The 14,653-nt window shown below is 35.9% G+C and overlaps 1 protein-coding gene across 3 annotated transcripts in view; it reads right to left on the bottom strand.

The window, feature by feature from the left end:
- LOC108973739 overlaps positions 1–14,653 on the bottom strand; it is a 90,527-nt gene that overhangs the window by 24,996 nt on the left and 50,878 nt on the right. For all 3 annotated transcript variants that reach the window (XM_018941199.1, XM_018941197.1, XM_018941198.1), the window contains 2 exons: positions 7,251–7,420; positions 4,872–5,126 (listed from right to left, as the gene is read on the bottom strand). In XM_018941199.1, coding sequence (XP_018796744.1) covers positions 4,872–5,126; positions 7,251–7,420 — 425 coding nt within the window. The remainder of the gene's footprint in view (positions 1–4,871; positions 5,127–7,250; positions 7,421–14,653) is intronic.

The following is a 14,653-nucleotide window of genomic DNA, read 5'->3' as shown; positions in this document are numbered from 1 at the left end:
AAAAACACATACACACACACCTACACAAAGCTAGCTGGAAATATGAACTGTATCTTGCGTACACACGTTCGCCTCCTCAAGCCAGCGATTACTTGTCTTCGTACCGTACAAGCTACACCGTCGATAAAGCGCGTTCAAAACTATAACTGACCGTCGCGCATGCCAAACATCAACTGATTGCGGCAAACACTAAGCCACGAAAAGGCAGAGACTTTTTTGCTGCCAACCACCACTACCAACGCAAAGCACTTGAGCGGCGCACCAACGCGCCAGCGGTAGTCAAAAGTGTTGCTGTTGTCTGTTGTACCACACTGTGGCTGTGACAGTGGCTTTTTCTTCGAGTTTATAGCTCAGCCAACTTTGTGGTGGCGCTGCTGTTCTGCAACTCGAGCTTATGTGTTTGAGCATAGCATCTGAAGTCTTAGCTATGGATTCGGCCGCACAGCTCGGCAACATGATGCAACTCGTTCCGGTGTTTGTTTTGTTGTTGTTCTAGATGTTGGCATGCTACATTGCTACATTTTTGTTGCTAATGGAGATGAGCGCTTGCTTAATGGCCAGCCATGGCATAACTTCTAATGAAAGCCAAACTTCGGAGAAAAGAAAGAGCTGTAAGTAGCTGTTATTTGCAATCGTAACTCGTCGGCGCTGAGCACATTTGTGGCAGCTTTAACTAACTACGGCTTTAGTTGTGTGCAGCTTCTATTACAAAGCCATTGCTATGCTATAGGCTGCCAGCAGACTCGAGTGTTCATCTCCGGTTGTAGCAAATGCCAAGCATTGTTTTTGTTGATTGTTTTTTTCGCTTTTATATAATCATTAATTTTTGTTGTTGTTTTCTTGTGTTTCTTGTTGCTAGAATACAGCTGAGCGCTCCTTTTCTGACATTTATTGTGCTGTTGCTTTGTTTTTTAGAAACAGTTGAAGTTGTTTAGGGTTGGTTTATGAAACAAAAGACTGCAGCAGCAAACCTGATTTTTGCTTTGGCCACAAAGTGAATAAAAATAAACACAGGTTTACAGTCTACACTCTTCAAAACTGCGTGTGTGCGTGTGTGTGTGCTGGCTGTCTGCAAAAAGAAGTTGCTCTCGCATTGAAGATGCTTTCTGACTCTCACAACGAAAGGGCGACGAAGAGTTGGGTTTTCGGCGCAAAGCTATTGAGTTTGACTCCAGTGCAAATAGTAATATAATATAGCAAACTGGCTGCATTAGCAAGCATTATATCGGATAATTTTGTTTGTTCAAACACATATTTCAATAGTTAGCATAACGAATGTGCGCTATTAATAGTTCACAGTTTGTTCCCATGCGAAATTTTTACTTTTGTTTGAGCCTGCTTGACAGCTCGTGGACCATGGTTTAAAATGCAAGCCCAGATGAAAATTAATAAAAAAATTAAATTAATTAATAATGGTTTTAACAACAGTGGACGCCATTAAGGCGCATCTCTAGACCGTGCAGACCTCATTTTTTGCCGTAATAAATTAAAGATTATATTAAAAATGGAAGAAGAAAACAATTAAAACATCTAGAAACCTTTTCAAAATCGTTAAATATGTTTAAAAGATAAATATATTTAATAAAGTCATAACTTAGGTACCTTAATTTGATAAAATTAATGTCACAAGACGATAGAGAGGTTAATTCAATATGTTTTTAAGCTATTCGAGAATATATTTTTATCAGATACGTATTTTCTGAAGAGGTAGCGTAGATGATTGCTTAATAAAGAAAACTCTAAGAAAATCCATTTTTTAATTTCATTGCGCTGAATCGCGTTCTGCGCAGAACCATTGTGCTCTACATCTGAGTGGATAGAAACAGCTGTAGGTAAGGTATCTACAGCTTAAAGAGTCCAGTAAACGGCTTCTCTCCCATCAGTACAGACGGAACGACACAAATTTATACTTCTAAAAAAATTAAGTTTCTATAGATTTGATCAATATTTTAATATAGAACAACAACATTAATTAAAACTCCTTCATATCAACTTTTTTGCTTGAAATTTTCAAGGCATTTTCATTGAGTACTTTGCGTAAATCAACGCCACAAATCGCTGTTATAGCGCTTTTCTCTTATAAAAAATTGGATTTCCTAAACAGCTGAATATGTTCAATTAAATTTCAGTTCTTCTCGAAACGCAAATTCTTGGTATAAATTTTTTGCGTTTATTGTTCCAAGTCTGTCAAGCAACTCATGGTGATAGCAACAAGTTGTCAAGTGCGATCAAATTTATTGAGATTGTGCATTACGGCACTTTAAAAGCTATTAGCATGACCATAAAATATTGGATAATATGTCCAGAAGGCTCTCTCTCTCTCTCTCTCTCTGTAGTGATCATGAAACATAATAAGGTAACACTGGAGAATGATAATATTCTCAGCCAATTGACAAAGCTTCCGTAACATATCGGTAATTGATAGTAAATACAGGTATATAAGGTACTAAAAAGTAGTTTTCTAAATGTATATTAGTTTCAAAAATCTTTACATCAGAGACGTGCTGAAATAACATATATTTTATGTAGAGCTCCAGGTATTCGACTAATCGCCTAACCGGATTAAGCGCATTCGAATAATAATATTCGGTTTGCAGTGTTCGGATAATTGTAAGCCGTCGACTATTCGATTAACCGCTCATTTTCGACTATTCGGTTAACTGTTCGTTGTCGACTATTCGAAGAGTAGGCGTTCAACTTCTACAAATTTCTAATTATAACTTTATTGAAACTTTGCAGCGGAAACCAACGGCTTGGATTTTCAACAATTTTCGTTTATTCAAACATTCGCAGTGAAACGACTATTTGATTATTCGCAACATTACGACTATTCGAATAATAATATTCGGTTAGTATTCATACGAACGGTTAAAAACGGAATATTCAAATAATTATACTCGAACCTAATTAAGATGCTTTTTACTTTTTAATAGCTACTCGTATAAATAATTGTGACATTTTGAAAAGCCCTTAAATATTATATACTAGTTTTTAAGAGTAAAATAGTTTGAACAAATTTGACCCGGACTAACAAAAAAACATTTCCACTTTATTTAAGGGGTTCCATGGGTTTACGGGTTTCAAAAATCGATTTTTTATTGTCTAATGAAATTCTACAACATCTCTAGAATTCGAGTAATAGTTTCGGTGATACAGCCTTGAAACAATTTTTAAAGACCTGGACGAAGAATTTATTGTAGCGAAATTTTTACTGAAACCTTTGTTTGTAAAAATGTCTACCAAGAATCAAATTTTCCTATCCTTTTTTTTTTCTTCACCCAAGTTTTAAGTTAAGATTTTAACTAAATTACGTATTTTTTCACTTTAGTTGATCCGGTTAGAGTTTATCCTGCGAATGCGGGAGCATCGTTTTTCCGAAGGGTCACCGAAAATAGCGTCGAAATGGCCGAGATTAAAATATTTTTTCCAAAACCTTCAGAATTTCTTTGTTTGTAACTATAAAAAATTGTAATGAAATATTTCATTTTTGAATTAGAAAAAACATTCAAGGATTTTTTATATAAATTTGTTATGGGCTGGGTTGCCTTCAACGCCTTCAACGAATTTTGTTTTTTTTCGGTTATTGCTAATTTTATGAAGTTTTATTCTCTAGATTGTTCAATAATTTCGACGTCATATCACGACCCTCACTGTATGCTTTATGCTACTCAAATACTTGGGCGGATGATAACTTTATTTGCAACATTTTGAATGATTTCGTAGCCGAGATTACTACAAAAAATTTTTAAAGCAAAATCGTTGTTAATTTTTTTCATGGTAAAAGCCGCCAGTCAAACTTTTTAGTCATTAAAAACAGCTGCCAAACACACACCAATTGAATATGGAGATCGAATTTCACACAAACGTAAAGAAGGTTGTACCAATTGCGGCGGCAAAGGCCGGGTCAAATTTGATCAGAGGGTAAGTTCAGCATTTGATCGTACTTTCAAAGCAAATGTTTTCTATATAAACTTTAGGGAACTTTTTAATATTGCAAAAGTAATTTATTTAATACAACAACAGATTTATAATATACACCTTAAGTATAATTTCTTTTCTCTACTTTAAATCTAGCATAACTTATCAAATACACACGTGCATACAAAGAAACATACATATAACTATTTATTTATAAGTGCTTCGATATCAGCAATAATTGCATTTAATCGCAAGCAATATTTTGCACTAAATGCCACCGGCTTCACCGGCTTAAGCGCACCACAATGGGCTTATGCACAAATACATTAAAAGTCGTATAAATTTGCCTTTCCCTCATTATTAGCTGAAAATTCGCAATTCGGCTAGAAAAAATGCAACCAAAGCAACGAGTACTTCAACTTCGATAACCGGACTGGGGCTAATATTAAGACCAACCAGCTTGCCTGCCTATCAAGCCGCAGCCGCAACCGCCAACCAACAGCTACAGTCAGCTAGTCAGCCAGCTGGCTACACAACAAGTCTCTAACAGCAAGCCGCATATATTTTTTATTATAATTTTTTTGGTTTTCTTTTTTCGCGAAATCATTTCTGCGAACAGTCAAAAATGCCTACGCCTGTATGTGTGTGCAATTGTTTCGTCTAGAGTCTAGACCAATAATACAAAGTTGCTTGGCAAATATTTGCATTTGCAATTGTTGGTGGCCAGCAATATGTTTTCTTGTTTTTGTTGTTATTCTGTGCTTCAGCTTGAATGTAGAACACGTGCTGAAGCCGTAGCAAATTTAGATTTACTACAGCACAGTTCAACAAGCCGCAGCTACCATAAAATTCAATTTTATCAATGCAATTTCAAGTGATCTAATAAAGTTTGAACTCACAAAAAATAAAAACAGTAAAAAAATGCGATTAACACGAAAGGTCGCTCCACTCACCTCGTCCGAGAAATCGCCCAGATTGCGCACATCTTCCGTTTCTAGGTAGTCCTTGACCTCCTCATGTGTAATCACGCGTTTGTCGTTCGATTCGCTTACTAGTCCGTCTGCAGGGCGCGGCACCATTTTCTTAATAATTTTGGAGTTTTCAGCTGGCAGCACAGCCACTTCACCGTCAACGGTGTCAGGCGCCTCGAGTGCACCGCCATTGGCCTCCACTGCTATACTATCGATGGGTATACCTAAATCGCGTTTCTGAAATGGAATTTATCGTTTTGAATAATTATTTGTTAAAGAGTAATGTTTTTTTACTTTATCAAATACGCTTTAGGGTGAGCCAAAAGCTTAACAATCAAATTTATTGGTTAAAATGACCATATATAAAGTTCTGCCCTGCAGGGATATATTTACTCTGCACATACGTTAATTTGAGCCCATAAATTCGATAAGTTATTTTTGCGGTTCACCCTAGTACGTATATTAAATGGCTTTGGTTAAAATATATTTTAAACAATAACGATTTCATTACACCTAAAATATTTATTAAACCAAAAACCAACTTCCAAACAAAGGCTTACTTTGGAGCGAAGCTTATCTGGATAAATGCAAAGAATTGGACGAATGCCACTTGGAACAGCGAATCGGACCAGAACTACACCTACGTTTTACATAACGAAATATGTAATAGTATCACCTTTGCAATGACCCTACATTTATGTTACAACATTCTTTCAGGAATTAGTCCCATAAATCCAGTATAAGGTGCTCTGCTTCACCGATTGATTTTACCCCTTATATACTGAGCCTTATATACCGGCGTCTATAAAACATGTCTTAGTACACATAGCTATGTGAATATGTTGTACTGATCATATTGTGTCATAGAGATAGCTATGGTATATTCCTTGATATGATGAAAACATGTGGTCTATATTTTCTGCTAATCTTCTTGGTATACATCAAATGTACTAAGATTCGTCCATATTTTGACTTTAAAGTAAATATCTCGGATAATGAAAGGTACGAAAGGTCTGATAGGGATAGGGACTATCCCATAGGAAATGGATATTTTTTAATCATCGTTATCGGTACACTATAGTATATTTTAAGTTCTTATATAGGTAACTTTTTTCCTTGATCAGATATGTTCATGAAATTAGGTGTTCATGACTGCGCTGCAATCATCGAGCATATTATTCAGATCATATAGTTCCCAGACAAACTGGTCGAGAAAAATCAAGATCAACATCTATTTATACCCTTTTTATGATATAACAAATGTAGATTTTAAGGCTAATCTAGCTTTTTTTGTCTTTTTTTTTTTTACAAATATGAACGAAATTGGTTTTCAACTTCGTCCCTATTAGGTTAGGTTAGGTTAATCGGGTAGGCCCAATACGTCACGCATAAACCAGTTTTGGACCTCTGCGACACTTGATGGAGTTTAGTTGCTAGGTTTATGCGGGGTAGTCATCCGTTTTGCACTTGACGCGAAATTTAGCAGACTCTGCTTCCTCACTATCGATACCTCGTCCAGTGTATCACAGCGTGGGGACCCCAGATGCTTATAGCGCAGTCTTGAAAAATGCAAAAGAAATGCTCCATTGTTTCCCTGGTGCCTTGCTCTAGACATTTCCTGCAGTCTTCTCGATCTGTTAGCCCCATTCTGCGGGCGCCAGCCATCTTTTTCTATTTCCTATGAACCTTATTTCCCAGTTGAAAAGTAGGATCATGTTGTCGGTGTTTGCCCAACCACATATGCCACTATCTTAGGAGCTTTGCCGTAAAAGTTCCTTAGCTGTTTATTCACCACTAATGTCCATAGAAGCGAGGAAGCGAACACTCCATCTTGCAGAGTGCCTCTACAGACTTCTTTTGTCATTTTAGCGTCTTTTCTTTCTGCTTTTATCTGTCAAGAGTTCAACTTCGTCTAATAACGAATATTAATATCCTTGGGGAAATTTTTTGTTGTTTTAAATTTTCGGTTAGAAATGTTAAAACTTCTTGAGTTTTCTGATTTTAATTCAATTTTGCCTGAATCATTATTCAATATTTTATTCTTTATTCTTTTTTAATTGGTTTCCTTATGAAAATAATTTTTCTAAATTTTTAAATAATATTATATTACAATACGCAGTTTATTTTTTCCAACCTATGTATTATCAGTTTAACGCATTGATATTGTTTTAATTTAAATTATCGAATTGCGTAAAATTTTATATAGTTTTTTCTATTATAAGTTAGTCTTGCATTTTTTACATTTATTTAACACTTTTACATAAACATAACTGTAAAATTTCATTCATATTTGTATATGTATATAAACATAATGTGTACATACATATATACTAAAAACATTTGTTTTCGTGTGAAGCTCACCTCTGTTGTTTCCGTTTCCTGTTTATCTGTATCTTCCGTCGTATTCGTTGAGACAATTGGCCCTGAATCTTCCACCACTTTGCCATCCTCCAGCACCAATTGTCGCTTTACGCGTGTCTCTATTTGGCGTGTTGTTGTAAGTTCAGTTTTTCTTTTTGTTATCCATTCTTCTGCAGAAGAGAAATAAACAAAAATTAAACACACATTAGTAAAATGAGAAAGAAAGAGTTAGGCTTGCGTTTTGTATTGACTTTAATGTATAAGCCTAAAAGTATGCTATGATAGATGCATTAATATGGCTTACACTGAGAAAAATATTTGTATAATTTTAAGAGATATTACATAAGTACGGAAATACATAAAATACATATGTATGTATGTATATGAATACTACAATTTGTTTTTCTTGTAAGAATGTATATTTGAGAAACATTATTTTTGTAAATTTCAATATATTGAAATATATAATACATATAATATATTAATTATAAAAGAATGAATTAGAAATATTTATTCGGAAATATAAATATACAACTTTAAGTGCATGAAGTATATAGAATTATATCACATAATGATAGCCAATAGCCAATATTTAATTTCTAACAAAATTTCACAATCGCACCAAAGCGTTTGTAATACAATTATTTACAGCTTTACATTAAATATTTGCTTCTAAAAGACAACTTTTATTATTCTTCAGCAGCGCATAAATTCAATTTACATTGTTTGTGCACTTAATTTCCCTGTTACCGTTAAATTTGTACTAAACTTTGTATTAAAGTTGTTAACAGCCTGCCAAAACAAGCCGAAACTAATTGCGAGCACCTTTTGTATATTGGCTAGGACTCCCACAAGTTGGAGGCGATAATAAAAATGTGCTAAACTACTTAACCCACGCCAATAAATTAGCTTTGTGGAACACATTCAAAGCATGCTTAGCTGGCAGCTAATAAAAGCAACATACTCGTATATGTGGAAACGTGATTGTGGTGTGACAGCGACTAAGACAATAAAGACCAAAAAATGGTAAACATGAAAATCTTTGTTGGCGAAAATGAAAAACTAGCAATTAAATGAAGCTAAACATTAATGTGTGACAATTTGCAGCACTTAAGAGACGTCTACAAAAACACCTGACATGAAATAAAAACGTGATTTAACCGTTACTTGGCAAAAAGGGGGAATTTAACTTTTGGATAGAAAATAATTCAGTTGAAATATTGTATAAATTTAAAAATTAGATATGACGATAAAATATACAATTTGTGCTTTCATAGAAATACACGTAAAAAACAAATTAAAACCAGAAATCTGGCTGTTTAGCAGCTTGTGCATTGTAAAGGAAAATCCACAGAAACAGCACTAAGCTCAGGAATAAATCTTAGTTGCCTCTTAGAAGGTGCTTTTGATAACATTCAGCCTGGGGCCATACCGAGCGTGCTTAAAGACTTGGGCATCTCTGAACGTCTCAGAAAATTAATTGATCAGATGCTCATGGGCAGATCACTAAATTCAACGCTGAGAGCTTCAACGATGTGCGGAAGGAAGAGCTACCTGAAGAGAATCAAGAGCTGCCACTTCATCCATGGTTTGAGGGTCGGTGGAATCATCGGCCTATATTTCTTCAAAAATTATGCTGATGGGAACGTAACCATCATTGGCGACCGTTATCGCGCCATTATAACCGACTATTTGTTCCCTGAAATTAAAGCTCGTGGTCTCGGCGACATTTGGTTTCAACAAGACGGCGTTAACGGCATTAACTAATTTATTTATTGAGAGAACATACGTTTTGGGCCGATAGATTAGCCACCAAGATCATGTGATATCACGCCGTTTGACACTTTTCTGTGGTATATGTAAAACTTAAAGTCTATGTGGACAACACCGCTGCTTCGATTCAGGCCTTGGAGCAAAACGTCACTCGAGTCATTTACCAGTTACCAGTCGAAATGCGAAAACGATTTATCGAAAATTGGACTCAACGGATGGACCATCTGAGACGTAGCCGCGGTCAACACTTGAAATAGATAATCTTCAAAAAAAAAAGGCAAATAGTGTTAGTTGGAATGATAATAAACATCCTCCATTAAATTTGAAATTTGTTTTTTCTTTAAAAAAGTAGGGAATCTCGAAATGGATCACCCTGTATGACAATAAAAAGAAACTGATTCCAAAATAACAAATAAAAAGAAATTTTAAAATTTTCTCGAACACAGAATATTACCGCCGAAATCAGTCCAATAATTCAAAATTTGTGACTGAAGCAAATACCGCAAAAAACGGTATTTATGAACCCACCAAATATGGACTCTTTCAGTTATATGGACATACATACATAGTTACGTATATTTGGCATGTATCACAGTTAGCGGTACGCTATATTGCATTTTGCATTTTCATTTTATTTTCTTCTACTTTAATAAATACATTTTTTTCTGTTTACATTTAGATTTTCTGAGAAACCTAATACGAACCTGCCTCCTGAGGCTTAGTCATGCCCCATGCTGGAGGTGCAACCTGAGCTGCTCAAAATGCTTTCATATACACACCGCTACATATGTAGTGACATGAAAACAGCTAGCAGCTAACAGCTTATTGCTCTAATGTATGCCAAATAGACAGCTAAGCTGTCAGACAGACCAAGAGCTCCACCAGCAGTTTTATAAATAGTCAACTCACAAGCTGTTGTTAAGCTGAGTGGAGTGGAGGAGGAGGAGGAGGAAGAGGAGAGATATGGGAATTGCGGCAAGCAGAGTTTGCGTTGCAGAAGCATGCTTAATATGCAGTTTTGGAGACCACTGCTGGCTTACTGGCTGACTTACAAGCTGCTGCTGGTGCATTGTGTCCATGTGTGTGTGTATATACTATATGTCTACGTATTTATATATATGTTTCTTCTTACAATGTTATTATTGTTGTTGTTTTAACTCAATATTATTACTGTTATTGTTTTTGTAGCACAGTTATGTTGTTTTTGTTGTTGTATGTAAGTAACGTTGTGCTTGAGCGATTTTGCGTTTAGTTAAAGCTCTTACGTAACAAAGCCAAGGTATGTATGTGTGTGTGTATAAAATGTATGTATGTATTTAGGTTTTGTATGTATGCATGCTTTTTGCCTGTAACATTAAGAAACTCTATCATTAGTGTATGTGTGTGTGTGTGTGTGTCAAGCGCAACCTGCTGAAGAACAATGCAATTGTTGTTGCTAGCGATGCTGTACGCTTTTTATGCCGGCCAGTGGACAGCAATAAGCAACAACATGAAAAAACTTTAGCTTCAACTGCACCGAAGCTAAAATACCCTCCACACATGTATTTATTATAGCATAAAACTGTATAAAAAGATCTTTGTCTAGATTGAGTTTGTAAGGTGACTATATGCTATAGTGATCCGATATAAACAATATATGTTCAGAGAGCCTAGTGTTGCCTTGGTCAATAATCTATGTCAAATTTCCGGGAGATATCTTCTCAAATAAAAAAGCTTGCTTACAAGAACTTGATTCCGATCGTTCAGTTTGTGTGGCAGCTCTATAGTATATAGCTGTCTGATATCGACGGTTCCTAAAAATGAACAGTTCCTTGATTAATTTTTATCAAAAGTACAAGCACGCGAGTGGTACAAAGCCTTCAAAGACGGTTGAGAGATCGTTGAAGACATGCCTGATCTGGACGACATTCGACCTCCTCGAAAATATTAGAAAAGTGATACCTGAAAATTGTCAGACAATTGTTAGAGAGATAGCGCGAGATCTCGACATCTCTCGCGACTCCGTTCGAATGACTTTGGTGGATCTCTTCAATATGAAACGCGTTCTTGCTCGACTCGTCCTGATAAGGGTGAATTTTTTTCAAAAAGAATACCGTAAAACGTTCTCTTATGACATGGTTGATCGTGTGAATTCCGATTCCACATTCATGAAGAGCTGCCATTGAGACATCGGAATGGAACCCGTTTTCAGTCGATCGAAATAATATGTCGAGGACTTGAAAAATCGTTGGCGTAAGTGTATTACATCTGAAGAGGATTACTTTGAAGGCGACAAAATAAATATTGATGAATAATTACTCACCCACAAGGTGGTACAAACTTCGTGGTAAACTTAATATACCCTGTGCAGGGTATAAAAGCAATATAACAATACAACATGGCAAAGCAAACTATTGAATGAAACCGTTTTTCCCGTTGCTTAAGCTTTTGTTCTGCACTCGTACAACAGCACTTGCGCGCACACATACACACATTTCATGCAAGTATGTGTATACACTATACACACGTAGGTAGAAGTGTATTTTTGAGGCATTGCAGTCATAGAAAAAAGCAAAGCAATCTAAGATTTTACTGCTATGCAGTCGTTGTATCGTTGCGGCTGGCTAGCGCGACGTGTCGCCACAATGAAATCACTGGACCATTAAAGGTCACTTGTACATCCAGCCAAGCAGTTATTTCTCAGACACAACCAGCGACGCCAGCGTTTGCTACCGCTCAGCAGGTCAGTAAGGTAAGCTCTCAGTCAGCATCAAATTGTTAACAACTCGGCGCGGGTTTGGGTTGAAATCTTGGCGTTGTTTATTTCTTATTTTTTATTCTTTGCTTAATGCTTGTTTACAATATTTTTTTGCTTTGTTTTTGCTGTTGCTGTTGCACATATTTGTTTTTGTTGTCTTATTCGAATGAAATCGAAACATGCTGAAAGCAACGGACGCGTTTTGCTACAGTGCACTCGCGTACAAGCACACACACAAGCTTCTACCTAAATAGTTAGGTGTGTGTGTGTTGGTGAGTTATGCTTTAGCCATTAATTTAATATCAAAGTAACTAAATAGCCGCTTAGTTACCTGTCGCGGTGTATCCGCATTTTTGCAATAGATAATTTATTTAGATAAGCATTTATTACCTTTGAGCTGTTTGTCAGGTAATGAATTGATAAAAACGAAAAAAAAAATTGTAATTAATAACAGTTGATAGCGTTCGGCATCGTTGATCAGGTGTATTGCTTGGAAAATACAGACATATGCATCGAAGCAAGCTTTTGAGTAATGTTTTACGCCTACAAATCCAATGGCTAATTATTTGTTTTCATATTTTATCCGCCCTTTAGTATATTCGAAGATCGGTTCTTGTTTTCTGTCTCCAATAAAATATGGATTTTTAATATCTGAAGTTTAAATTATATATTTACAGGTTTATAATTGTATTTTCCTTTTGATTAAGTTTTTACTGCTAGCAACAAAGAGTGACGATCAGATTGTTGTGGAAAACTCCGTGGTCAAGCACTATTTTGTAAATTTTGTTAAAAGAAAGAAAAGTGTGAATTTTAGCTGCACTATCTTGGGCAATAGTCTATGTCAAATGTCTTGAAATACCTTCTAAAAAAAAAAAAGTTTTCTTTCAAGAACTTGATTTTGATCCCACAAATGAGTGTCAACGTTAGAAGGCAACCCAGCAGCTGACATGCCATGTTGCAAGGTACAAGGTAGCTAGACGAGACAGTCGGCACAAGCGCGAGTCACAACGTATTTTTATATTCTCGCAACAAAGTTGCTAAGAAGAGTATTCTAGTTTTGCTCACATAACGGTTGTAAGTCCTAAAACTAAAAGAGTCACATATAGGGTTATATATACCAAAGTGATGAGGGTGACGAGTAGAGTTGAAATCCGGATGTCTGTCTATCCGTCCGTCCGTCCGTCCGTACATCCGTGCAAGCTGTAACTTGAGTAAAAATTCAGATATCAAGATGAAACTTGGTACACGTATTTCTTGGCTCCATAAAAAGGTTAAGTTCGAAGATGGGCAAAATCGGCCCACTGCCATACCCACAAAATGGCGAAAACCGGAAACCTATAAAGTGTCATAACTAAGCCATAAATAAAGATATTAAAGTGAAATTTTTCACAAAGGATCGCCTTAGTGAGCAGAAAATATATGGACGTAATGTTTTTGGAAAAGTGGGCGTGGCCCCGCCCCCTACTACGTTTTTTGTACGTATCTCGGAAACTACTATAGCTATGCCAACCAAACTTTATAGAGTCGTTTCCTTCAGGCATTTCCATTTACAGTTCAAAAATGGAAGAAATCGGATAATAAGGTCAGAAATACTAAATTTTACAGAAGAAATGGTAGAAGGAAGCTGCTCCCAGGCTTTGTTTAAAAATTGAAAATGGGCGTGGCGTCGCCCACTTATGGACCAAAAACCATACCTCAGGAACTACTCTACCGATTTCAATGAAATTCGGTTATAATATTTTCTTAACACCCTGATGACATGTACGAAATATGGGTGAAATCGGTTCACAACCACGCCTTCTTTCAATATAACGCTATTTTGAATTCCATCTGATGCCTTGCCTGTATAATATATACATTAGGAACCAATGATGATAGCGGAATAAAACTTTACGCAAATACGGTATTTGAGCTGAGGTATCCCTTGTGGAAAAATTGTCGTGATCGGATTATAACTTTTCAAGATCCCTGATACCGAACACGAAGAACTCAGTGCCTAAACGAACCTAACCTAATTTTTCACTGAAAATATCGGTAAATCTCTCAGATATTTTCATGTAATTGAGAGGGCATCATTTTTATACTCTTGCAATAAAGTTGCTAATAACGGTATATATCGTCAGATATATGGTTACATATACCAAAGTGATCAAGGTGACGAGTTGAGTTGAAATGTCTGTCGGACGGATAGTCCGTGCAAGCTGTAACTTGAGTAGAATTGAGATATCTTGATGAAACTTGCCATGCGAGCTTATAAAATGTTCGGTGACACCCGAACTTAGCCCTTTCTTACCTGTTTTTTTTTTTAATTCTTCCAGCTACTTTGCTTTTATTAACATGACTAGATTCTAATATCTTAAATTAGGACCAGTTATAACTAACAGAGTTGAAAATTGGTTATAGTTGACAGAATATAATTTTAAATAATACGCCCAGAACTCGCATAACTCATATGATGTATGCTCTATATGTTCTGAAACGTATTATAAGACGATAAGTCTTAGATATATACTTACGACCCATAAATAGACGACCAATCATCGGGGAAGCCATTTTGAGTCAATTGAAGATTGAAAATTGTCTTTAACAACTGTTTCGAGGATCGCAAAAAATTGGGACAAGTGCTTTGGGGCCAAGGGGGTCGACATTTTGAAGAATAAATTGATAATTTTAAAATTCTGAACAAAGTCTTACTATTTTTGGGTCATAGTACTAGTCATAATTGAATGAACAGATTTTAGTCTGTTCCACCCATTTTAAGACCCAGTCAGTTGTTTGTATCAAGTTTGCCACAATATTTGTAAAACCGAAAAGGAAACCGAGTCAATTTAGCCATGACCGTCTATCTTTGCGTTTTTTCATATACATATACATATATGATCTAGTACCTCAG

Source organism: Bactrocera latifrons, unplaced genomic scaffold, assembly GCF_001853355.1.
Source record: "Bactrocera latifrons isolate USDA-ARS-PBARC rearing strain unplaced genomic scaffold, ASM185335v1 scaffold_5, whole genome shotgun sequence".
Taxonomy (NCBI): domain Eukaryota; kingdom Metazoa; phylum Arthropoda; class Insecta; order Diptera; family Tephritidae; genus Bactrocera; species Bactrocera latifrons.
Note: the sequence above shows the minus strand (reverse complement) of the source record. Positions and strands in the feature narration are given on the sequence as shown.